The 25,913-nt window shown below is 38.5% G+C and overlaps 1 protein-coding gene and 1 long non-coding RNA gene across 5 annotated transcripts; one reads left to right on the forward strand and one right to left on the reverse strand.

Annotated features, from left to right (window-relative positions):
- Window positions 1–70: 70 nt before the first annotated feature.
- Window positions 71–25,307, forward strand: LOC127467598 (dolichyl-phosphate beta-glucosyltransferase). Of its 3 annotated transcripts, XM_051779739.1 has the most exons (11): window positions 71–247; window positions 501–597; window positions 5,699–5,870; window positions 6,702–6,748; window positions 7,421–7,489; window positions 8,703–8,795; window positions 10,298–10,411; window positions 11,691–11,750; window positions 14,638–14,789; window positions 22,744–22,829; window positions 24,031–25,307. In XM_051779739.1, the coding sequence occupies exons 3-11, from the start codon at window positions 5,732–5,734 to the stop codon at window positions 24,141–24,143; spliced, it is 873 nt and encodes a 290-aa protein (XP_051635699.1). In that variant the 5' UTR covers window positions 71–247; window positions 501–597; window positions 5,699–5,731; the 3' UTR covers window positions 24,144–25,307. The 3 variants fall into 3 exon arrangements, with proteins under 3 accessions (XP_051635699.1, XP_051635698.1, XP_051635697.1); XM_051779738.1 differs by lacking the exons at window positions 71–247; window positions 501–597 and adding an exon at window positions 3,876–3,999; XM_051779737.1 differs by lacking the exons at window positions 71–247; window positions 501–597 and adding an exon at window positions 4,499–4,638.
- On the reverse strand, window positions 1,424–4,384 carry LOC127467603 (uncharacterized). Of its 2 annotated transcripts, none has more exons than XR_007903204.1 (3): window positions 4,325–4,384; window positions 2,168–2,272; window positions 1,424–1,742 (listed from the first exon to the last, which is right to left on the reverse strand). It is a non-coding gene; the product is annotated as an uncharacterized LOC127467603 (long non-coding RNA). The 2 variants fall into 2 exon arrangements; XR_007903205.1 differs by lacking the exon at window positions 4,325–4,384 and adding an exon at window positions 4,004–4,314.
- Window positions 25,308–25,913: the final 606 nt, after the last annotated feature.

Raw genomic sequence — 25,913 nt, forward strand, 5'->3', positions numbered from 1 at the left:
TCCGCCCCGGCAGACGCTTGCTGTGAGTCCGTGTTGAACTAACATCGCAGAACAGTGCTGGAAGACACCGCTAGTGGAGGTGTTGGCTGGGAATAACACCTGCTCGAAAGCAAAACAGAAGAACTGATGGGGTGTGCTAAACGCTCTGACTGATTGTCATTAAATGTTTTAGCCTTCTGTGCGTCTGAGGATGTGATATTTGGGATGTCTCGGCAGGCTGCTGCAATAGAGAAGAGTACTTGGCTATGTAAGATCACTTATATGCTTATTACTTTACTATTTAATATAACTGGTGTAAAATGATTATGAAGAGTAGTAGTAGTCATTAGAATGAGAACCTCTGCACTAGCAGTGAATGCAACTCTTTTGTTTCTACTTTTGGAGGAAAGGATACTATGCAGATGAGTTTTAAGTACAATTGGCTGCCAAAAATGTTGCATTTAAATAAATACCCATTTAGTTTCTTAGTGATATTTTTTCTTCTTGATTTTTTTTTTCAGTATCCCAAGTGTGATCATAAAATATGATTCTTTGCCTGCTGCACCAAACTCCTGAGTACTTCTTTTGCCATTTGGTCACGTGGTTTCAACTACAGTGGTAAGTTATGATTCGGATAATATATTTTCAGATTCTTTTGCTCCTCATCAGCATCCTGGCTGATGAGGAGAATACCATCACATTTCACATTGAAAAGCGTTTCGCATTTTCTTTAAAAAAATTATTTTGTATGTCACTTCTGAGCTCTGACATTCCTTTTTCCAGGGATGTGTTCCTTCATAGCCTGTGAATGCTTCTAAACACTTAGACACTGGCCAGTGCATCATAGGAATTGTTATATAAAGCTAATGGTGGGATTTCAGTCACAACTGATGGTAGACAGTTGGGTGCATATAAATCCTGCTTCCACGTAGTATTCTGTTGACTGATGCTAATATTGATTTGGATTGTTACCTAATGTTAAGTAGTCAGTGAACTGAATATCTGAAATCATGCAGTTATCCACTAGACTTAAATAGAAAGCACGAGTGTTAGACATTTTCATAAAAACACCTAGACACTTGAAAATTTACATATTCTGTAGTGATGGATTCTAACAAGTAATAGCACTTAAAGTAGGTGTTTTTTTCAGGAACAGGTAAGAAATTTTGTGTTAGGTACATTGTACATTAATGGTGAAAAGCCTGAGTAGTTTTGTTGTATGTTTCTTTGTTGTTACTTTGTTGTTGTGTAATATTTTTCTTCCTTGAATTCTATTATAATGAAATATGAAATATTCACTATCAGTGAAATAACTGATGCTACCTTGAAGTGGATGTGGCTCATGTGCCTTCTGTTCCTTGACATTCAAGTAAAGGTATTTGCTTTCATGAACAGCTGATAGGGATGGTTTAAACTGAGGAAATAACACAAATGTGTCTATGTTTCTAAGCTTTACTGAATATTAGAGCTTGTTACAATACATTCCTAGGGGCTTTATCCACCTGCCCCTGAAATTAATGCATTGCTTCCCCGGACTTCCTTTGTAAAGGTAGTATTGGTAATTGTTTATTTAGTATAAAAGGTTTGTGAACACTGTAACAAATACAATTTTTACAAATCCATTTTTGAAAAGATCTCTCATTTTGTTCACTTGGGCACTGTACTTTTTATTACTTTGTCAATCAGCTTCTTTACTTCTTTGTGTCTTGTAATTGCTCTGGTGATATAGTCCTGAAGCTTGGCTTCTGTAAGAGGACTTCCACCTAAAAATTAAAGGAAACAATTTGATTTTCTACTTATACTTCAGTTATGTATCTCTAAATGTGATTTCTGAATAAGAGTATTAATACAGTAATTTTTATGACTAACACCTTTCACCTGGGGAACATGCAGCTTTCCCAGCTCCAGCCTCAGGCAAAGATAATGGAAACAAACTAGAGCTGTAACAGGAAACATGCTGAAAATCTGTCCTCTGCTGTATGAGGTCAAGCTGTGACTTATTCTTGAATTTCAGTCATGCCACCATCTTAAAAACTAATTTCAAGAGAAAGTAATTTAATGAGTATTTGAGCAGATGCTCTGTTACTATAAAGCACCCCAATCTTACAAAACAAAGGAGGTACACAGTCTTTTCTTGATCTAAACGTTATCATCTCCATAGGTTTCTTTGTAATAAATTTGGAAGTACCTGGTTTATGGACAGAACAGAGTCTGCCTTCTTCATCAGACAATGGTTACTGTTCCAGTTGCTAAATCAGCATCTTCAGCAGTTGGATCAACAATGAGTAATGTGCTTGTGAAAGGAAAAGGCATGCAGACATGTTTGTATGCTCCATTACCATTACTGCAAAATACAGGTAACATTAATTTTTACTGTAGTCTTACAAAATACTTGTAGATGGATTTAGTACCCAGGCTTACCTGTTTTCTTACCAAAGTGCACCAATTTTAAAAAAATTAAAAAGTCAAAAAATACAGGAGATTCCACATAATCAAGTGTTTATGTCTATTGAAAATGCAGCTTTATGCCTGAAGTTTCCTAGATTTGTGACATCCATGTATTGCAGGAAAATGCCACTAAACTGCCATTTGAAGGATGCAGTCACTTATTTTGTAGTTACACAAAAACTGGCACAGGATGTAGGCTGCACTAATCTCTACCAGACACCTTAACGCAAAACTCATTTCCAATGGTAAGTTCACCAAAGTAGTTCTCAGTTTCTTGTCAGAGAACTCTAATATCACCCAGTCTGGGAATAGTTGAAAAAATGGATTTATGGGGTGTTTGACATCCAGTATAAACTGTTATACATCACAATGCATATCTCTGAGAGATTAAATACTGTTATTTTTGAACCATTTAAGTTAAAAATAGAGCAAAATCAATGGGAAATCTATAGGATCTAAACTATAAGCCAACTTTGCTCAACAAGAAAAACTAGAACTTAAAGCTGAATTTTAAAACCTCGGATTGCCATTTAATAGCAATAGTAACAAAAACATAAGTCCTTAGCTACTCTGTTCAAAAATGCTGCTTTTTAAAGTCTAACCCCATGCACTGTGACACATCAGCTCTTTGTGTGATGTAGGGACACATGAAGAGGTCAATGTATCAATTGAACCTGCAGAGGAAAAGTACCGTTCAATAAAATCTATTTTTCATTCAAAGAGCATTAATTAACACCTACCTTCACAAAGTGTTAACTTTCCATTATTTTATACTAAACAGAGCCTAAGCAATGTCTCAAATCCAGAGTGGGATGGAATCTCTGTATTAAACAGTTAATCACACAGAATGGCTGAGGCTGGGACAGCTGAAGCTCTTCCGGTTCAACACCCCTAACTCAAGGAGGACCACCTAGAGCTGGTTGCCCAGAACTGTACCCAGATGGCTTTTGATTATCTCCAAGGAAGGAAACTTCACAACTTCTCTGGCCAACCTGTGCCAGTGCTCCATCACTCTCACAGTAAAAAAGTGTTTCATCATGTTCAGAGGGAACCTCCTGTGTTTCAGCTTGTGCCCATTGACTCATGTTCTGTCAATGGTTATTAATGAATAGAACCTGGCTTTGTCTTTCCCACACCCTCCCTTCAGGAATTTCTATACACTGCCTGGCATTGGACACAATACTCCAGGTGTGGAAGGTGTCCCTGCCCACGGCAGTGGGGTTGGAATGAGACAACCTGTGAAGACCCCCTCTGACCCAATTCATTTTATTATTCTAAAACGATAGACGTTACAAATGAGAAGCCAGTGAATTCCCTAGTTTTAACCTCCTTGTAATGCTATCAGCTGTGTGTGGATATCAGGAAAAGGTTCTTCACCCTTTGGCGGTTGGGGGCTGGAAAAGGCTCCCCACGGAAGTTGTCACAGCACCAAGCCTGACAGAGTCCAAGAAGGTTTGGACAAGGCTCTCAGGCACGTGGTGTGACTCTTGGGTGTCCTGCGCAGGGCCAGGACTTGGACTCTGTGATCCCTGTGGATCCAACTCGCGATACTCTGCGATTCTGTAACACCAGGTACCTTCAGGCCACACCGAGCTCCGCGCTTTGCCGAGCCTTTTCCCGGGTGGACAACCCGTGCTCGCTCAGTACCCCCCCGCACACATCGGGGCTCCGCAGCCTCCTCAGTACCGACCCCATCCCGGAGGCCGCGCCGAGCCCGCTCCCCCCGCGCGCGCGGTGGCGCGGGGAGCCCGGGCGGCCCCGCGGGGCCCGGGCGGCGCTGCCGCAATCGAGCGGAACGCCCGGAGCGGGAGGAGCGGGACCGCAGCCGCCAGGCCCGATCGAGCGGAACGCCCGGAGCGGGAGGAGCGGGACCGCAGCCTCCAGGCCCGGCACCTACTTGCAGGCGGCCGCCATGGCGGCACCGCCGCCGCCCCGGCTGTAGCGCCCCCTGGCGGCGGGCCCGCCCGGCGGGCTCTGCGGGCGGACCGGCGCTGGCGGCGGCGGTCGGGGCGGCGGCGCTGGCGGGGCCCGGCCGCGAGGGGGCGCCAGCGCCTCCCGGCGAGGCGGCCGCTTCCGCCTCGCTGCCGCCGCGCGACCGGGTCCCGCGCGCCGCCGCGCGCGATGGCGCTGCCGTTGCCGCCGTCCCTGCCCCTGTCCCTGCCCGCGGCCGCGGCGGCGCTGGCGGCCCTCGCCGCCCTCCTCCTCGTCCTGGTGAGAGCCGCGCAGCGCGGGCACGGCGGGCCCGGGGGCCTCCGTGGCGGGGGCGGTGCGCGGGGCCGCCTCCGCGGTGCAGAGCCGGGGCGCTGTCCGCGGATCATGTCCGTGCCGGGGGTCCCGGGGGGGCTGCGGCGGGCCCAGGCAGGGCTGGACCAGGTTGGGGGCAGCGCGGGTGGCACCGGGAGCCGTCCGGGCAGCAGCCGGCGGGGCTGCGCCGGTGCGGGGGTTGGGGCGAGCAAGGCGTCCGGGGACCTGCGGAGGGGGTAAAGACGCCTTGGGAAGTGTCCTGGTAACGCCCGTTCGCGGTAACCATTTGGGATGTCGCTGTGTCTCTGCGTGGCTGAAATACCCGGCAAGTTGCAGAAGTTGTACACCCTAGAAGGCGGAATTCTGCTGCCTGTCCGCAGTGCCACGTATGCCTCCCGCCCGGGGAGATGGTGGAGCCACCGTCCCTGGAGGTGTTTAAGGAAAGACTGGACGTGGCACTCAGTGCCGTGGTCTAATTAACATCATGGTGTTCGGTCTCGATGTTGGACTCGATGATCTCAGAGGTCTTTTCCAACCTAATTGATTCTGTGATTCTGTTCGTGGTGTCACCAAATTAAGTGCTCCAAACCTCAAGTTCTATGGCTTCATTTTCGCCATTCATAAGGCCTTCAGAGCCTCTGTTTTGCAAGCACCTGTGGCTGGCTGGTCACGAGTCATGCCATTGATTTCAGTGGGGCAGGGTGGGATCAGAGGCAGCACCAGCATGTGTGCTCTGGATTACTTGGGAACAGGCAGTGGGGGCTTGGACCACGACTTTGGAGGCATCTGCATGCTTTGCAGTCGAAAATAGCAACAAGCCAGTGATGCTGACAGTGGTCAGACTAGGAGTAACCAAATGGCATGAGACGATTTTGGTCCTCTGTGATTCAGTCAGTGGATGAAGTTCCACACCATTGACCCACCGCATTATGGAAAAACAGTTGGTTGCCCTTTGTAGCACATTCAGCAGCTCGGTCAACTTCTAAGAGAATGCTCAACAATTTTTTTTATTTCTTTTTCATCACAGATTTGTGCAATTGCTCATGTAACTGCCAAAAAAATGCCAACCCTTCACCGACACGAAGAAGAGAAATTCTTCGTAAACGCTGAAGGCAGGAAAGAACCTCTACCAAGTGTACATGATCCCCCTACAAGGGAACTCTCTGTTGTTGTGCCTTCATACAATGAGGAAGACCGGTGTAAGATTTTTCTTGTTTTGAGGAAAAGAAGAAAATCTATCTGTTGTTACTGTAATAATGCAGAGGTCAGTTATGTTTGGGGTAGATTCTGGCAGGCCAGATTATGGATCAGATTTTGGACACAGTTTCCAGAAAACAGTCCAAGTACATTGAATTTCAAAATTAAGGCATTGTGTAACTTGATTTCTGCTGCTAAAAATAGCATGGGTCACTTATAAGAATCCTCTCTATTTTAGTGAACCCCAGAAGAATGGTTGTTTATTGCCTCTGTAAACGCTGCAAGGCAAGAAGTAAAAAAAGACTTTTAAAACTGATTTGAGAGCTTCCCACTCTTTAAACAACAGATGAGCAGAGAAAGGATGATCTCACACGTTTGCGTTTGACTTGGCGATAGATATGAGTCCCTGATACTGAGGAAGGGCTTTCAGATGTGATAGAAATAATCAAACATGGTAGTACAGAAGCTGTCAGCTTGCTTAAATAGATAAAGTCAGTGCTGGTTTTCAGGGTCGATCATGAAGAATGATTTCTTTTTCTTTTAATCTTGTGTAGAGAATTACAAATTTCAAAATGAAAAGTTGGTTCCTCAGAAGAAATGTTTTTATCCTGTCTTTTATCATGTATGTGATTTTCTTCAGTGTTCTTTTTGCATTCAGAAAGGACAGCACTTAGAGTTGCAGCTGCTAAGCTTGTTTGCTGAAGGTAGTGTTGTATGAAAGAGTCGATTTGCTCAGCTTTGCTTTGTGGTTGTTCTCAGCTTGCTTGTGCAATTGCTTTTGGTGCTTTGCCTGTTGTAATCTACTAACCTGACCTCCTCCGCCTTTTCTCTAGTACCTCTTATGATGGATGAAGCTTTGGATTATCTAGAAAAAAGACAGGTATTTTCTTTTTGCATTCAATATTTTTTTGGTGTGCGTATTATGTATAATAAGTTAGTGATATAGTCACTTTGTTATGTTGGTGTACATTAAACAGTAATACTTGGCCGCTTAGAAGTATCACTTAGGTCTCTTAGTTATTTTTAGATCAAGTGCCAAAAAGTATTTTTAAATTAAGTAAACATTTAATATACTGCTATGGGATGAAGAAATCTTCATGTGAATGTTACCCTTCCAAGACAAAGCTAAGGATTAGCCATACATTTAACTTTCTAAACTAAATCCTAGTTTGTTCCAACAAGTTTCTTAAGTATCTGTTCTTCATTTTGGTTTGTTCTCTGGGTAAGAAGCCCATTGTGAAAGTTTGTGGATGTTGTTCTGTTTGGGTTTTCTTAACAGTGATGATGTTCTGAGTGTTCTGTCTTTTACAACTGAATTGATTTTTGATTTCTGGATGGTAGCATGGCAACCCAATGTAATGGTATGTTCATCAAATATGGCAAAATTCTTTAATTATGCCATGTGAACAAATTTACTATATCATGTTAGTGTCCATTGGCAACCATAAATAATTTAAAACCTGCTAGAGTGAAAAGAATAATGATGTTTGAAAGACCTACTGCCTACTTAAGAAATTGGATTAAATGTATTATTTCTGTTTTTATTTTCAAGAAACGAGATCCTTCATTCACTTATGAAGTGATAGTGGTTAATGATGGTAGTAAAGATCAAACTACAAAGGTAAGAAAAATGAAGTGCCTTCCCAAGCATCGGGGGTGTTGTTTTTTTTGCTACATTTGTGGAATATAACAATTTTTCGCATTTATATTTTGGTACTTGAATAGTTGACAAGTGAATTTCATATTTCTGAGTACTTTCTGTCATTCTGTATGCATCACGGATGTCACATATGCATATGAATACACATAATTCTTTTGCAAATTCTGGTTTTCTTGATTGGTGACTGTGACAGCCATTTTCCTGCAGCTGCGATTCTCAGAATTCTAATCCTAACGTCAAGAAATTTCTTATGAAATACTCTATATATGCATAGTGATGATGTGAATATGAACTTTAGAAAGCTAAAAAGTCTTTTAAAATACTGAATTCATACTGTGATTGGCAGAACATCTGACATAGTTCTTCCTCACACCCTTCGTGGTATTGTTTATTTAAAAATCCCTGTGCCAGTAGTAGTATTTACAAAATAGTTTTGTATTCTTCTGGTTTGACTTTGATGTACGTCACTGGAAAGGAAGGCTTACTAACTTGAGGGCTTTTCTTACTATTACTGCTTGGAAGATGTTTGAGGTAGCTACTAAAATCCGTACTGCTTTTTGATTTACTTTCCTTAAGCTCGTCCGTTAAGGATTGCTCGTAAATATTTTTTACTACTGCGCGTTCCTTCTGGCATCTCCTTTAACTGAGCATACAATGGCTGCAGGTCTCTGGACTTACAAGGACTCAAGACAACCTTTAGAAAAAATTAGGAGGAGAAAACTCATGCTTTGTCTTCCTCACAGCATGGAATAAAATCTGCAGATCCTTGCAGTGTGAGTGGGATTTTAGATCAATGTGAATTTTTGTTTAAAACCACAAATAGCAGCAAGACAAGTGATAAATAATATTTCTTTTATTGACTATTGGTATTAATATGAAAGGTCTGTAATGGTATAAGTTAAATTAGGATTGAGTTTTTTAGAGATGGGAGGATGGGGTTTGGAGTATCTTGTTCTTTTGAACATGACTGGTTTCTTCAGTCTTCTTGTTTTGACTTTGAATTGGTTTTTATTTTCCCGAACAGACTCCAGCGAACACTGGCAATGTATTTGTGCCGACTGAAGTGGTTATAGCTCTGTGCTGTTAACTTATTTTCTTTTAAAGGGTGAGCAAATGTAAACTTCTACCTTGATTCCTCGGTTTGTTTTATGCTGGTTTTTTGTGTGTCTATCAGGTTGCAATGCAGTACTGCAAGAAATATGGAAGCGACAAAGTGCGAGTGCTTTCTTTGGTAAAAAATCGAGGGAAAGGAGGAGCAGTCAGGATGGTAATTGATACTTTTATCTCCTTCTCTGTTTGAACTACCAAATATGCAGAAGACAGAGCTGTGCTGATTGACATTTTGAATTCAATGCATTAACAAAATGATCATGAGAAAATTGAGTACAGATTCTATAAATTAAAGCAAAACCTGTTTTTCAAAATAAGCTTATTTGAGATCTTGGAAACAGTATTGTCTTGTATATGAGATTTCAAAGAGAAAAAAATACTTGAATTTCGTATTTATGTTAGTTCCACTTAGGAGTAGGCTTGTGTTTATAAAAGCCAACCAAATAAAAAACACCCAACCAGACTGTTACAGATAAAAGCTAAGGTTTTGTAGACAAAATAGAGCCAAATTTGCAAACTTTGCTTTCCAGGTCATAGATGTGTTTTTTAAAATGGCTAATAAAGAAGCATTCTCATCCAGCAGAGTTTGTGTGTACTGAAGCCCACTGTTATCACCCACACTCGATAGCAGAAACAGCACAATTGATGCTTTCACACAGACATTATCCTGAAATCATCATGTCCTAAAAATAAAATAGCTGTTACACATTTAGAAGGAATATTTTTTCCTAAGATTACTTTTATGAAAAAGGGAGGTATCATCTGTGGGTTATCAGTGACTTGTCTTTTTCTGTGTTTTAAGCTCTGTTGTTAATACGTCAGTTTTATTTTTTTATGAAAAATGAGTAAATATAGGAAAAGGAGAGAACATTATATTAGAACATCTGGAACTTTTGTAAGCTATATACTTATTTCAAGAGAAGGAGAAAATTCTCTGTGTGATACACTCTTGCAATGCAGAGTGTAGAGTGGATTTGTATACAATACTTCCTTGACAGGGTTTTCCAAACTCGCACCTCCTTGGTTGCATACTTTGGTCAAACCCGCTGCTAATTGTTTTCCTGTCTGGACCCCTTCAAAAATTTTGAAATTTGTCTGACAAATTTCAAAATGGCAAAACTGTCTGTGAGACCTGTGCATCACAAATGTTTTGTAGTGATACTGTGACTTAAAACTGAATCTTAAATTAGTTTTGAGAGATAGCTCATGAATTCTCTTGAAACAATGTTGGGAAAAACTAGCACTGCATCCTCCTTTCCATAGCTCAAATGACAAAGAAAAGCCATCCAGTGTAGTGGCAGCTGCTAATCACTGCTTCTTGTGCTCCCCTCTACAGCTGACTGTAGGAACTTGTTGACTTTCAGATTTTGGGTTGTAAAGCTTTTAGTTTGCAACCTTCTCTTCAGGGGGATTGTTAGCCTTTTGTGTTCATGCATTGTCTGTCACTGGACACTGTGCAGTGTGTGAATTCTCTAGATGTTATTATAATATAAATTGGTAAATTGTTAGTAGCAGAATATTAAGACTCACCTGTTGTGTTGAATCTGTAAGATATCAGTGTTCTTCTTACTACATTAGGTTTTTTGAGTCTTTTGCACCTAGCTTGTGACAAATACTGGTTTCAAAAGTGTTGATTTTTATTGACTGTTTTCTTTGCAGGGTGTCTTTAGTTCTCGGGGGAAAAAAATTCTTATGGCTGATGCAGATGGAGCTACAAAATTTGCAGATATTGAAAAAGTAGAAGAAGGTCTAAAAAATCTCCAACCATGGCCTGTGAGTATAAATTCTCATGGCTTTAGTTTAATACACATGCACAGAGATTGACCTTTGTAATTCTCTTCAACTTGAGTTTTTTGAGGTCTAGTTGAAGATGTAGATGTAAGTCTGAAGACCTACGTGTAAACTTAGAAGCATCAAGAATGGGCTGTATGAAGGAGCTTCCACAGAGTTCTTAACTCCTTTGCATCCTCTGCAGTACAGAATGTTTTATTTATCCTTCTTTTAAGTTCTTTGAAGCTGTTCTGTTCTGTATAAATACCATGTGTTACCTACTTAGTTTTCTTTGTTATCTGTTTTGTAGTTCCATTTTGTCTGATGTCATCCTGTATACCTTTAAGGATACATCTTAATTTCACCCTCTTTTAAAGAGGTTTTGTGTTCTCAGGGTCCTTAGTTAAATGACAGTATTTGGAAGAGCTTTTATTGTAAGTAAAAATTCAAAAACCTGTGGAACAAGAACACCTTCCTGCATAGTCATTCTCTTTTGGGAGCTTAATTTGAAAGAACTGAGGTTTATTTTTTGCTTAAACACAGGTGAGTGAGGTACTTGTAGCTAGTTTCCCAAAGGCCAGAAGTGATATGCAGCCTTCCAGCCAGAGCTGCAAGGGATGTGCCTGTGGAAAGGATCATGGTCTGTGACTGCAGAAGCACAACTGCAGGAGCCAACAGGCAGCAGTGTGACTCTGATGGTCTTTGCTGCCAGGGCAGCAGCAGCTGCTGCTTCTCCAGCATCAGTCCCACACTCTCAAATAGTATATTTGAGAGATTTCATGTGAGAAATAGTAGCATGAGAATAATGCTAAACCTTTTGTTTTCATCGCCTTGATTTAATTTGAGGTTATATTTTTGCCTAACACTATGTCATTTTATTTGTTTGAAGATACATCAGTGCAACAAGTACTTTATTCTGTTACCCTTTCATTGCACAATATTTAAAGAAAACATTCAGTTCCTAGGAATGCTGCATGCTTATCTGTGCTGTTAAGCACGTACACTGTATACATACAATAAACAATGTAAGCTAAACCAAACCTGAATAAATTGAAGCAATTTGTACACACCATATGCAAATTGTAATAAACTTTAGATTATCTGTTAACTGTAGAGAAGACTGATTTAGGCTCAGAATTCAGGAGTAAAAGAGGTGCAGCTAGAGGAAGCCTAAAAGTATACTGTTTTGAAGTTTTTTATTATATGGTTCTCAACACAAGATTCCACTGATTCCAAAAATACTAGTTTAAGTAATAACTCTTTATTTTATATTCTTGTACAGAACCAGATGGCTATTTCCTGTGGTTCTAGAGCTCATCTGGAGAAGGACTCGGTAGCAAAGGTTTGTTTCCATTTCCTGCTGTGTACTATTACACAAATACTTCCATTGTTTGTTTCTGCTCTACAGATTTTGCAATTAAGTAATCAATATTTGTAAAAGAATGGAAGCTGAAAATAAGGAAAAGATTGTCATAAGTGTAGGATGTGCTCTGTCATATACATAAGATGTGTTCTAGATTTCAGGCACTTTTTACTGGTTTAAGTTAGTGTTCCAATTTATAGATTTAATTTTTTGAGTTGAGAGCATGTCACGAGCAGAGCTTCTAAACCCTGACAAAGTTTGTAACTAGTAACCAGTACTGGGACTAGAGTGGAGGAAACTGATGAGTTCATTATTACTGATTCCCTTCCAGTGCAAGAGCTTGACCTGCAGATCTTGAAACTTGTTTAAAGTGAGTTAGGGATAATTAGCAGCCGACTGTTTGAAGAGTATCTCAATTCGTGGGAAACTGGTGTAATTTTTCTGTATTACTCATTGTAAAATTTTTGAGTTTTGAACACACAGACCGTACTGTTCTGTGTGTGGCTCTTGTGGAATAAACAGTGATGCATAGGCACACGACCTTATCTTGCATCTGGTTTTCTGATGTCTTGGCAGAGAGTAGTTGGCAAAGTACAGATATGGGACTTGTATTGCAACAGACGCATTGTTGGGCTCATGTTTTCAGCATCATTGGATGTGCTCATCATGTTGAATGTTTTCAAGAGTAAGCTTTGTTTATACTAATCTTTAATACTTGAAATAATTCTAAAATGTATACACAACTACTAAAATAGTTACAAAAGTTCCAAACAGGTTACACTGATAATGTTCAGAAATTTGAGCCCAGAAAAAATGCTTCATTTTATGGTCAGGTTCTGAATGTAGATAAACTTTCTTTACTGCATTTGTATTTCTTTTCATCTTTGAAGGTTTTGCTACATAGGGGAAAGGAATTGGAACAGGACTTTTATCTTTTAATACAAAAGTACAGTTTTTAGGATGTTTTCATCCTTTGTTTCCTGTTTCTCCCCATATTTCTGGCTTCAATAAAGGAATCACCAAGTGGTTACGTAGTACTGATTTGTTTAAAATATGTAGTCCATTTTGTTTTGTCATGCAGCTATCCCTAGTCTGACACAGAAAGACTACTAAAGTGGGAAGAAAATACCTATTGTATAGTGCAATAGGTATAAAAAAGTTGCAGAACAATCTTTTAGATGTTGGGATTTCCCTCTGGACTTAGTGGCATCTAAAACAGTAGAATGAAGCTGTGATAAGCAGCTGTATGGGATTTATTGAGACCAGAATTTCACCTTAAATTCAGTCTGAAGACATCAAGAATTCTGTTCTGCCTCCAGAATTGTTAATGTACTTTAGTTAATCCAACATATTACATGCATAAATAGTCTTAGGAGTGATAATCATAATCCAGGAACTCCTCTTTGTGAAGTCTTTTGTCACTGTCTGACAATCATGCAGCCTCTTAGCGCTTCCCTTCTGACATTAGTGGCAACCTTGTGTTCTTGGCTGCAGAGCCAAAAGAGCCAAAGAAGCCACACCAGATTCACCATTAACCTGGGACTGGAGCACTTTTTGAAAGGCACAAGCTATGGATTTTAATTTAAGTCAAAGGCTGCTACATAATAAGCTGAACATCTTCTCATTTTTCAAATGAGGTTCTAAACTGTTAGGTTTGAAGGCATCTCTTTTCACCCAGAGATGCTTACCAGTTAAATTGATGGCTCCTAAAGATTTTATATGATATTTGGCTTGCAGTCTTAGATACAATCGCTTAAATTGAGCTTAAGGCCAGCAGTGAGTTCAGAAGTGATTTGTAGATCAGAGTTCTGGTTGTTTAGGAACTGTCTTGAATAAAAGACTGAGAGCGACCTCTGCAAATCCAGACTCCAACCTCTGGAGTCCATGGACAAACTTATCCATATGATTATTGCGTCAAGAACAAAAGTGTAACCAAAGAGCAGGCTGGGAGAACATTTACCAGGAACATAAAATATATCTGTGAAAGCAAAAGAACAAAAGAGATGACTGTGTAACATTGCTGAAAATATAAAATGAAATATTATCTTGCACAGTACCCTTTACTGTAGGCTTCATTTTTACTTGTGTACTGCAAAAAGTTGCATTCTTCAGTTGTGTTCTCTTAAGTGCGTTAACATGGTGTGTGCAAACTGTGGCGATCATTCAGTCTTGAATGAAAGAAGTGGATGGCAAATAACAAGAGATGCTCACATTTGGGTTTTTTAATAATAAAAAACTTTTTCAGTTTTTTTGTTGGATTAGCAGCTGGAACCTGTTTAGTTTAAATATGTATTCTTAAGGGTAGCACTTTATGGAGTCCTGCCGGCTTATTGTCCATTGTCTGTCCTGGTAACTTTTGAATTTGTTGCATCTGTGCAGCCAATTTTTAGAAAAACAAGAGGACTAGACAGAGGGAAAAAATAGCTTAAAAGTGTCCAGTGAAGTAGAGCATGTAACATACCATCCTCTTCCTCCTTCACTCTACTTTTCCTTGGGGAATTCCCAAAGAATCATGCAGAAGATGCTGTGACTGACCCACTCATTATTTGAAATCCAGGTGCAGGTTCCTGCTTTACTTAATAAAGCATTATTCCAAGTGAAAAGCTGCTGTGAATTGGGGGAAGAAGAAAAAAGAACTTGGACTTTCCTATCCTAGAGGGCACTTGGCTGGCAAGTCTTTCAGCTGTAGTTTTGTTTCACTGTAACAATTGATAGGTTCTGTTTTTGTTCCAGTGCAAACCAAAAACAGTTTACAAACTTTGAAAGCTGTCACAAAACAGAATTATTGTCCTGTAAGACAGCTCTGTTCAAGCACTTCAGTCATCACTTAAATGAAACCATCTAACTTACTGTGTTTTGTCCACAGCGCTCTTACTTTCGAACTCTCCTTATGTACGGCTTCCACTTCCTTGTTTGGTTTCTCTGTGTCAAAGAGATCAGGGACACACAGTGCGGATTTAAACTTCTAACCAGAGAAGCTGCCTTGCGGACTTTCTCAACTCTTCATATAGAACGCTGGTAAATTGTTCCTTTTTTTTGTTGTTGGGGTTTTTTTTATAATTGAATGTGGTTTTGAAAAAATAATTTTAGTATTGCAGCTACTATGAAACATGTTATGTCTGTGTATAAATCCTAGCTGCTCAGTTTAACCAGTTGTGGTACTGCTTGCATGGCAGCTTAGATTTCTTGTTATGTTCAAATATCCTGGTAATTGCTAGAAATTCTATATTCTTTACAATCCAGTACTGCTTAAGCAGAACATTTTACCTAGAATCAATATCTTATGTTTGTAATTGCTCAAGACTCAAGTGAAAGCAAATGCATATTCTTTACTTATTTTCTTGCTAAAATATTTGATAAGAGGACTACTGATAGATATCATGTCTAAGACAACAGAAGATGATTCATAGTCTTTGAATTACTTTAGAACTTTTGTTGTAATTTAGCTAGAACAGTTCCCTTATGAGAGTGATACAGTCATGATACTGTTATGGGACTAAAGCACTGTTTCCATACAATTACTACAGTTTCTGTAAATTTCCTGCACCCCAACTGTTGCTTAAAAGGATAGTTTAATTATGTATAATCAAATATTTTCAAACTGTTGTCTTCATTCAAGAAGATCTCTCGTGGGCTACTGCTTGCTGGCAGGGAACAGAATTACTGAACAGTGTTCCTGTACAAAAATGTGTGCAATCCTACAGTAGCTAGTCAATTCCAATACATCTAGTTTTAGGCTGAGGTTTGGCAGAGATAGTTGAGCTACACTGCTCCTCCAGAATGAAATTGCAAAGGTAGTGTTTGGGCACACAAGTGTGGAACATAGACCTTCTGTTGTATGGAATCTGTAAATGTGAGCAGTCAATGTTCAGAAAATCACTTTTCTACTGGAGTGGTTTGCTTATCACTCTAAAGGAAACCGTAACTGAGCCAGAAGTATGGTTTGTGCTGCTACCTCCAAACCCAAACTTGATCTGTAAAGTTCTGTAAATTTCACATACAGGGATTTTCTAAATACATGGTTAAACACATATGTGAGGTCCAGAAGTGCACATCCCAAAATTGCCCTATTTAACTTCACTTTAATAAATTAAGCTCTTCAAGAAGAAAACTGAAAGAAATAAATGAGGATAATCAGTTTAAGCTGTAAAAATGCAATCTTAAATTTTATTCTTTTTTAAACTGAAGATTCTGATTGTAATTGCACTTACTGGTTATATAAAGTGTTTTCTACAGAAAAAATCTTAATAAGCTTTCTTCTGCCACTTCAATTCTCTAGCACTGAAGGAATGAAAGAATAAAAATAATTGTGCTATACCCCATTATCTGGGAATAGAGGCAATGAAAAAGGATATTGCTAACTTATTTTATAGTAATTATATTACTGATGTTTAACAAACCAGATCTTCATATCTTAATTCATTGTGCCTTGTATGTACTGCTATAAAATTGGCCTTCTGTTCTAGCTTTGTTATTTACGGTAATGCAAAAACTAATCCTCTGTGCATTTTCTTATTTATCAAAAATGTACTACTTAATGATGAAGTATGTTTGTTTTGTTTGTCAAGGAAAGAATTTGTCAAATTTGTCAAATTCTTCTAGTAAAGAAGCTATTCAGATAATTCCAAGTCACAAATTTGCAACAATAGTTGGTTTGGGTTTTTTTAGTTTGGTTTAATTTTCCACTAAAACAGGAAATATATTGTCTGTTTTTATCTTCATCTGTCTGTCAACAGTTTCTGTGTTTCCCTGCCTTCATTTTCATATTTATTGGCTGATTTTAACCAAATCTGGCAGAACAGTAGAGGTTTCAAGATCAAAAGCTTTGGTGAGTTTTGTGGAAACTTAAACCCTCTTAGAGGAGAGAAACCCACTGCTGAAGAAAAAAAAAACTACAGTAAGGACTCAAAAGTTACTTACCAGCTTCACAGCTAGTCATTTCGCGTGTGTAACTTGTCAGTGCACAAAACAGAGTACTGTCTCTTTCCCGGTTAATATTTATAAGATCTGGAAATAAACTGGGACACGGGGAAGTATAAGTATATGGAAAGAGTGGGTAAATTGAAGGAAATGATAGTCCTAAGTGAAATGTCAGTGTTGTACAAACAAGTGGGATAATTGTAGGTGGAAATTATGTAGGGATATCAAATAGTCATCCCATAGAACTTCCATTAGATTCTTTTTTATGTAATTATGTAAGAACCAGAAATAGCCCAATAATGGAAAGCTTTTATTTTAAACAAATCTGGCCCCTGATACGTTTCCATTGCATAACATGTTTGTAAAAAGGAAAATAAAAAGTGATTAGATAGTGTACCATAATGGTTCTGTATATACCACAAGTGTGCAAACATAAAAGTAAGAAATAGTTGTCGGTATTGTATTTCTGCTGGAACCTGGAACAGCATGGGGTCCCCAGCTGTGTCACAGAGCAGCTCATTGATACTGAGACCATCAGCAAGGGATTGCAGAGAAACCACTGTCTTGATACTGGATAAGAGGCTCTGAAATCTGGGTTTGTTACAGCCTCTGCATCTCTGCACTGGGGCTATTCAACATGTGAAGAAATTGTTTGATTCTCTTTGAGTCTTAAAATCCCACAAATGAAGTGCAGCTCTCTTAGGTATTGAAAGAAGAGTTCAGATCAGGATGGTCAGTGCATAATGGAGGACAGTGCTAGAGAATATTCAACAAACAAGCAGCATTTAATTGAATAAAAACCATCTGGAGCATCCTGGTCCTTGAATCTGTCAAGGACTCCCCATCTGCTGCACTGGAGCAATGTGGTGAGCTTTGAAGGGAATGAACATGAGACTTCTGCAAAAACCAGGTCATCTGTCCTGTCTGCTCAAGTTTTGTCAGGCTTGTACTTTTTGGAGTACTTCTGTGCTAGGTGAATTCTTGTGTGAGCGCATAACAATTATTTAGACTAAAATTCATGCAAAACATGTTTACTCATGATGTTAACATAAAATCACTATAAAATTGGCTATTTAGTAATTCCTACCTGTTTAGACCTTCACCTTTTTATGCTTTCTTCATGCTTTTTCCATTCCAGTGGACATTGATGGGAAAATCATCTCTTTAGTGTTAAAAGTACTAGAAAACAGACCACATTTTTCTTCTTGGTGAATTTTCTTCTGTGATGAATTTGATTTACAGCTGCTTCTGTTTAGGAAATTTTGAAAGCAACTGAAGTATACAAGGAAAAATACACTTTGATCATTATGGCAATAAGGATCCTGTAACACTTTTTAAAAAGAGACCAACATATTTCCTAGTGTATTAAAGTTTAGAAAGCATTTGAAAATTAATAGATACTGCAAACTGTTTATATATTCAATATTAAAAAGTAATGCTTAAATCCTAAACTATCTTTTTTTTGTGAGTGTTCTCATTGTCTTTTTGTTTAACTGTCCTTTGGAGAGCTGGCTGTGTATAAATGAATACAAACCAAACATTCTTGAAATTTACTTTTCTAAATAGCAATGTTTTGGTATTAGTTTGAAATGAGAACAACCTTTTGAGCAGAGAGCATATGCTTTGTGGTTTAGGTTCTGAATCTGATTACACTATTAATCTGTTTTTCAGAAATGAATGGAGCACATTTTTTAATTTAAAACTTAAAATTAAAAGAAATATTATAAAAACATAACAGAGACAGTTGTATTTACTCAGTTCAGGCTACAAAAGAAAGTCTAGTTCTGCATCTACAGTCTTGACCTGAGAAATGTAACTGTGTTAAATTTTGATGCACAGGAGAAATACTAGAAAATTAAATGGTCTCACTGGCAGAATTTTCCTATCCTAAATTTGATCATTGCTTTCTTCTGACAACAACAACAACAAAAAAAATTTCCTTCCAGACAGAAAATGTCCATCCTTAGGAGAACTAGACATAGCAGCGATTACTGTCCTACCTGGAATAATGATAAAAGGAGGGGAAATTCAAAACATAGTTCTAGTCCTAATTTGATCAACAAACTTTTGTGAAGTGGCAATTTATGATATTACCCAAGCCAGCAGATCACTGATTAGATCCAATTGTTGCTATTACTTTTGTCTGTAAAAGTTGCCTTGTGTGCTGAACAAGCCATGCTGTTTCACTTTTAAAACTGGAAAGATCAATATAAAAAATTAGCATTTGTTTCTCCAGTTTGTCGCTTATCTGTAGATGTGAGTCACTATATAAAAATTACAGAAAAATTAGCGTTCATATTGCCACGAGGTTTTTTTCCCTACTTCTTTGGCATTGTAGACTAACACAAGCAGTGGAATGAATTTTTTTCCTGGCTTTGTGCATGGCAAGTAGATTTGTTTATTAATGTATAATCAACACAAAAGCATTTTGCTATTTTGACTTTGTCTCTTTTGTCTTGTAAAAAGTCCTGCTCCTGGCAGACATATGTGGACTTTCAAAAGCCACAGTTTTAACTAGAGCAGTGCTGGCAGACTAACCCACTTGACATCCAGTTTCGTTCTTAGAGCTCTTTGACCACTGGAAGTTTTCTCTACCCAGTAAGAATTTACTGGAAAAACATATCTTGGGTGTACAAAAGTCCTGAATTCCAGTTAAAACTTTATAACTGAAGGTCTGAATTTGTTTTTTGAAACACATAATATAGGACCAGGAAAAAAAAAAAAGAGTCCTAGTGCAATTTTAAAATACAGAATAATTTTTCAGGATAGTTATTTTGTAAGCTCAAGCATTTTAAGGGTTCAGTTTCAAAGGACTAAATTAATTAAACACCTACCAACTTGATGTTCAAATTAATTTTAGCCAGCATCGTCTTAAATGGTAACTTAACCAAAACACAACTACCTGGAGAAATTTTTCTTTATTTTACATTACATATTAGTGTTAACTAACACATAATGGAACCACTGTTAGAAATAGATGGGGAAATTGTTCACACCATGTATTTTTATGTGTCTAAATTTTTTGGATCTAAACTTAGATTGGAGCCTGAATTCATTCAAGCTGGACCCAAACTTAGGTATTCTGAACTGTATGTCCCCCTTCCAAGAGGCACCTACTTTGAGTCTCTGCAGCAGGATGAAGTACATGGTGTGAGTAATACCTTGCTGTTTCAAAGAGTGGTTTTGTCACATGTTAACTAGTCACAAATGGCTTCCTGGCTAATCACACTGACCAACTCATCCACTGATGTGGCTGTGATCTCCTCTAGGAGAGGCTTCATGTAACATATTCACCCTTAAATCTTGGCTGTGGAAGCTTCTCTATGGTTCTTCTATACCATCTGGATCTGGTGGTCAGCAGCGTGTGTGTAATGCTGTATTGAACACACTGTGGTCTGTATTCCCTGATTAACTATTCTGGTATACTGAAAGGTGGTGGGGGAAAGGGAAGAAAGAAGATACTCAGTAATATTCTATTAAAGTCATTCTCCCTTCAGCTTTGATTAGGTGTTTTTTTTTTAATTTCAGGATATGTTCACTGTTATGCAAAGGGCAAGCACATGTAACAATATCAGTGTTCAACCTGATTAATTTCTGTGCTTTTAATCTTTTACTTTGAACACTGTAGTTCACAGAGCTATTTAATGTTGGTTTTTTGTGATGTATATACTGACATTCCAGTAATCAGTTGTCCACAGGAATCGTTGCAAATAACTACTAGTTCACTAGGCTAATACTTTATGTAGTAATACTTTTAGAGGAACTCATATAGTCTAATTCAGCAGACAATTATTCTGTGTCTTCTAAGATTTTTAATCATTTAAGTAGTAAGTGTTACAAAATTAGATTTAGTCTTAATACACGATTCATAAGCATTCCAAGGTGAATACATAGGGTTTTTGGCTTACAAATGTAAAATGTCAGCAAAAAAATTAAATAATATAACTTCAATAAAAGAGACTGTGGTGTAATTAATAAAATAATATTCAACCCCCATTTAAAGAAAGCAGTGAAATGGCAAGGCTGCTTGGAGCAGATTCAGGTCACTGAGGAAGAAAAAACTCTATTCCTGTAACTGTTTTGGTGACAATTAAAAGACCTGTGTCATGATCAAAATCAGATTTAGAAAGTAGCTCTAAACTCTCCATACACAGTAAGTGTAGTCTCTGTAGATAACATCTGTTATCTTTGCATATTTTAATGCTGTCCAGTGATATCAGTAGTTCTCCTGTAATGTGCATGGAGAGCACAAGTTCAGGTCGATGCCTGTTTGCCCGTGATTTCACCAGCAAGCCAGCGTGCCATGGTCTGCACTTCAATGGGAACCTACATGTGTATGTCATACCTAAGGGCATATTTAAAGTTGACTGCTGTTGTTGCATTCATTAATAGTTTTACAGAAATACACTGCTAAAAAGGAAAGAGTGGCTTGAAGTAGAAGGGAATAACTTCTGAACTTGGCTACCAACCTGCTAAAGTATGTCTTTTTGCCTGCTCTTGATCACCTGTCTGTCTCTTTCTACCCTTTCTGTAATGTTAAATGGAATTACCAATGACTTGAATTCAAGCAACCCTTGCAGCATGAATGAATAATGTGGGGGTTTTATTGCATACATTTTCTCCAGTAGCAAAAGATTTTTTTCATTTCAAAAGAAAACTGTCTTGGACTTAGCAATGAGAATTTAAGGAGAATCTAAACTTATGAAGTTACTGAGAGAAAATGTGGACTAATATTGAATTGAACTTGACTGCCTCACAGGCGTGTTTTCAAGACCCCTCTGTAAGCTGGCCTTGAACATCTGCTCCACTGACTTCAAACTGGGAATCTTACCAACAGCTTGGCTAAAATGTTTCCAGTTCCTTAACCTTAGTCTTATGGGGGAAAAAAACAAAACCTCTGTATTTGGATATGTTTTGAATCTAGTAGAAATTACATGTGAAAGGCCATTGACAGGTTTCTTCCAATACAGACTAGTATTTTTAAAAAACTGCTTATTGGGGGGAAATAGGGGCCTGTTTAGCCTAAATTCCAGTTATTAAAACTCATTTAAGGAAGAAGAACATCCCTAGTGGCATTTGAAGACTACAAAAAAAAAGACCTAGCAATCAATAAATCTAAGAAATTTAACAGAAATCACCAGAATCTTCATAATTGTGATTTGCATTCACCCTTGTCAGTAGTAACTACTAGCAGTTTCATATGCTGATTTTTACACGAGCATTACAAACTGCCAAACTACTTGTCTAGCATCAAAAGCTTCAGTGCTTCAGGTCCACAAGGTCCATTTGAGCATGTGGCTTCAAGGATGAAACACACAAACAATCCTCTGCAGAGAACTGAGAGGATTGAGGTATATTTTGGACAAAGCGAGCAGAAAAGGGCAGCTGACTTAGAGCAGGATCACTTCTCCAGTTCATTTTGCTGCACAACCTGCAAAAAATTGTGCCAGCAAAAAACATAAGTGTCTCAAGAGGGTTTCCGTGTTGTGCTTTAAATGGTCACTGGATAAAGTAAAACTTGTTCAGGTTCTGTTATGCACAGTAACTTAGATCATTTCTCGCTTCTGTGCTGCTGCCTTGAGTTTCTTGACTTAGAAAGTACCAGGAGAAACCATCAAATCCATGTAAAGCCACAGCACATTGTTGTCCCCTTGGATGAAACCCTTAGAGATGTGGAGTGATGTTGTACGTTTGACTGCTTGGTTTTCATGGTCTTTAAAAATGTTTAAATCATGATAGTGACCAGAATGAAAAGCAAGCAGTGGTCTGGACACAGCATGACCTTATACTTCAAAAACAGGATGCAGTGAAGCATTGTTGTTACTGTTGTATTGTATACTGGCTGTGTTCTGAGATGTGCAGTCAGGGAAATAAATTTCCCTTCCTTTTGCATCTGACCTCTAGAGCACTGGTATCAACTGCATAACTGAACAATTAGTTCAGTTATGTGCTTGATACCAATTAAATCAGGCAAGGGATTTAATTAACATTGCCACTGTCTTTCTTCTGGAAATAAGTGTGACTGTATTTTCTATTTCCTGTTCTTCTTCAGGGCATTTGATGTGGAACTTCTTTATATAGCCCAGCGCTTGAAAATACCTATAGCAGAAGTTGCCGTCAACTGGACTGAAATAGAAGGTAGGCAAATTCTTTATATTCTTGTAAGATTCCTTACATGTCAATCCAAAATAAAGTAGTCAAGGGTGTGCCCATTTTTTACGCAGTTTTGATAACTCACAGCCTCTTTCCATACAAATTTTGAATTTCATGTCCTTGCCAGCCTTCTTCCATGGCTTTTTACAGGAATAGTAGGTGAAGGGGTAACAAGAGAGAGAAACTCTGCACTCCCACTGGAGGCAAAAGTAGGTAGTTATACTGCAAGGACAAAACACTACTTTGGCATGTCTTCTTGCTCTAATGTGTTAATAAAAATAGAGCCATTGTAAAATGCTGTGCAGGAGGTCTGACCATCATGGCTTATTGATTCAACTTCATTTCACTGTGTCTTGCCTTCCAAATTTCTCAGGTATTAAGGCCTCCTCTAAGGCACCATCTCCCCTTAAGATGTGATGTTCTTTCAGACCCATAGGGAGGTCTCTGACACTGGGTTACTGAAAAGTATAGCTCCATGCATATTTCGTCATAGCAGAGCCAACTTAAGAGGTACTGCTTGCTTCTACTCACTTCCTTCCCATCAAATGCAGTTCCTCCATTTTTTTTACCTTTTCAAGTTTTTATCTTTTCTTAACCTCAATCTCTTCCCCTCAACACAACTCCTGAACAACAAATAGTACAATGAACTGCAGTGATGATGAAGGGTGCAAGTAGAGAACATCCTGAACCAGCTTTGCTAGAAAAGAAATGCTTCCTTTCAGTGCAGTTCCACACGTGCATTGCACCTATCACAAACGTTAGCAAAGATGGAAGAAGGCTTGGTTTCGTGGCGTGGGGTCCTTACTTGCCTGAAGATTGGCACATTCATATTACTGCTGTAAGACAAGGTGGTGATGTTCTTCTCCAAAGTCAATAAAAAGATCATTTGCCTAATTATTGGTGTTCAGGTTCCTATTTATTTGAACAAAACCTTGTTATGGAGAAGACTGTGCATCTTATCACATACATGGAATTACTGTGCTGCTTGCAAACTAGTCTCCCACCTATGGTGTAGTGTAATTATTATAAAGCAATAACTTTCAAAATATAAATTTTTATTAAGATCTAAGTTGTGGGACTGAACATGCTGAGAATGCAGAGTTTCAAGACTGCTTAAGTGTGTGTCTTGCCAATGCTCATTTTTTTCTAACAATGTCCTTCTGATTTTCTTCTTCATTAATCACAGGTTCTAAGTTAGTTCCCTTTTGGAGCTGGCTGCAGATGGGCAGGGATCTTCTTTTTATACGACTACGATATATGACTGGTGCCTGGCAGCTTGAAAGAAGAAAATGTAATTAGGTTATTTACATTTTCCAAATATATTATTATACTTAATGGAACATTAGAACAGTTTCAATCAAGTGAAGTGGTGATGAAAACTGAGGTAATTCTTCATTGCTGCTCTTGTATGTTTCATTTTTGCAGCATATATGTGTTTTGTAAGATTTCCAGCAGGGAATTTGTACATTTTGAAAAGAGAAAGCATTTAAAAAAAGATTTTCTTACCTGGTAATCAGGTTTTTATTTTATTAAATAGTAGCTTTAACATGTCTTATAAATTAATTCAAATAAATATATCTGCTTTTGTCTCATCACACTTCTGGAATTTTCATATACATATTAAAAAGAGGCACTCTATTCTACATTGTGCAGTGTTGTGTTGTGAATGACCACAAACATTTGTTTCTGTGATATCTGGAAATTTTAGGCCATATTGCAGTTTGGAATTATTATTCATGGTTTGCACTAATGCATGTTTAGATTCAATGTTATGGGAAACATTAATGGATTTTACTGAGTTATAACAGTAATGTTCCTAAGGTTGTTCTCAGGACTTTCGGTAGTCTCTTGACATTCCAAATGTTTTTGTCTGAAGCTGAAATAGTTTTCTGAGATCAAACTGCAGATCATGTCCAGACTGTTGAAGGTCCAAGAGCAAGCACATTTAGTTTTAAAATGTTGTCTTTTATAAATGTGTTTTGTTCGTGTGTACTAATTATTCCTGCCTACTCAAGGCTAGGAGTCCTTAACATACACAGGTCTGAAGTGAAGAGGGTATGGAAAGCTAGTTCAGAGCATGCAAAAATGGGACCCACTATACACTGGGGGGGGGGCTGTGCATTAGCAGTGCCAATCTGATGATGTCACTTCAGATGAGATCAGAGAGGGAGGGAGGGGTCTTGAGTCTTTCATAGTAATGTAATACTGTGTTACAGTACAGTAACATAGTTTCATTTGTGCTTTTAAAATAGTTGTGGATTGCCAACAAACAAAGCCAATCTGTCTTTCAGAAACATGTACAAATTTGAACAGATGTAAAGAATGAATGGTATATGGTTGTACTTTCACATGTAAATTCACTGGTGATTTTTCTTATTCTTTTTGTAATATGGACTTCAGTTTTGCTCCTGTTAGGGTTACCTCAGTTTTCTATGAAGTGCTGGAATAAATTCTCAACAAATACATGATCAGTTTGATTTTGCAGGCTTTATTCTCTTGCCTAGTCCAGATACATCTGCGTCACTTCTGCAGAATCAGTAATGGCACTCCTCAGTACCACCTCTATAATAAAGTACCAGCTTCTCAGTTTTTGTAAGGTGTTTCTGTGGTCAAACCTGAACAGTAGTAGCTCTGCTCATAATTGAAGTTGCCAACCAGTTTTCAAAAGCAGATTCCCAAAATTTTCCTTACGTCTTACCTTAGAATTGAGCATGTTTAAAAATTTAATGAAAGAAAGCCTCTTTCAAATTATGAGGCTTAGACCATGTATTATTTTTTGCATGATAAGTAAACGTCTGGTGATGTCTTTAAAGAAATTCTGCTTTTGAAATGTATGCCAAAGGTTGGAAGGAGGGTGCTAAATTTATTATATTTTTTTAAATTAATTTCACAAAATCACAGGATAGGGACCTCTGGAAGGGACCTCTGGAGATCATCTAGTCCAATCCCCCTGCCAGCGCAGGGTTGCCTACAGCATATTACACAGAAATGTATCCGGGTGTTTTTTGAATATCTCCAGAGACTCTCTCTGACCTCCTTGGGCAACCTGTTCAGTGCTCTGCCACACTC

Source organism: Manacus candei, unplaced genomic scaffold, assembly GCF_025592945.1.
Source record: "Manacus candei isolate 608988 ecotype Guabito, Panama unplaced genomic scaffold, ASM2559294v1 h1tg000014l, whole genome shotgun sequence".
NCBI lineage: Eukaryota > Metazoa > Chordata > Aves > Passeriformes > Pipridae > Manacus > Manacus candei.

What these genes read in the sequence shown, in the direction of transcription:
- LOC127467598 (XM_051779737.1), top strand. Translation starts at nt 4,549, where the DNA reads ATGGCGCTGCCGTTGCCGCCGTCCCTGCCCCTGTCCCTGCCCGCGGCC. An exon ending in CCGCCCTCCTCCTCGTCCTG is followed by an intron (nt 4,639 to 5,698) that starts GTGAGAGCCGCG and finishes TTTTCATCACAG; the next exon opens with ATTTGTGCAATTGCTCATGT. An exon ending in ATTATCTAGAAAAAAGACAG is followed by an intron (nt 6,749 to 7,420) that starts GTATTTTCTTTT and finishes TTTATTTTCAAG; the next exon opens with AAACGAGATCCTTCATTCAC.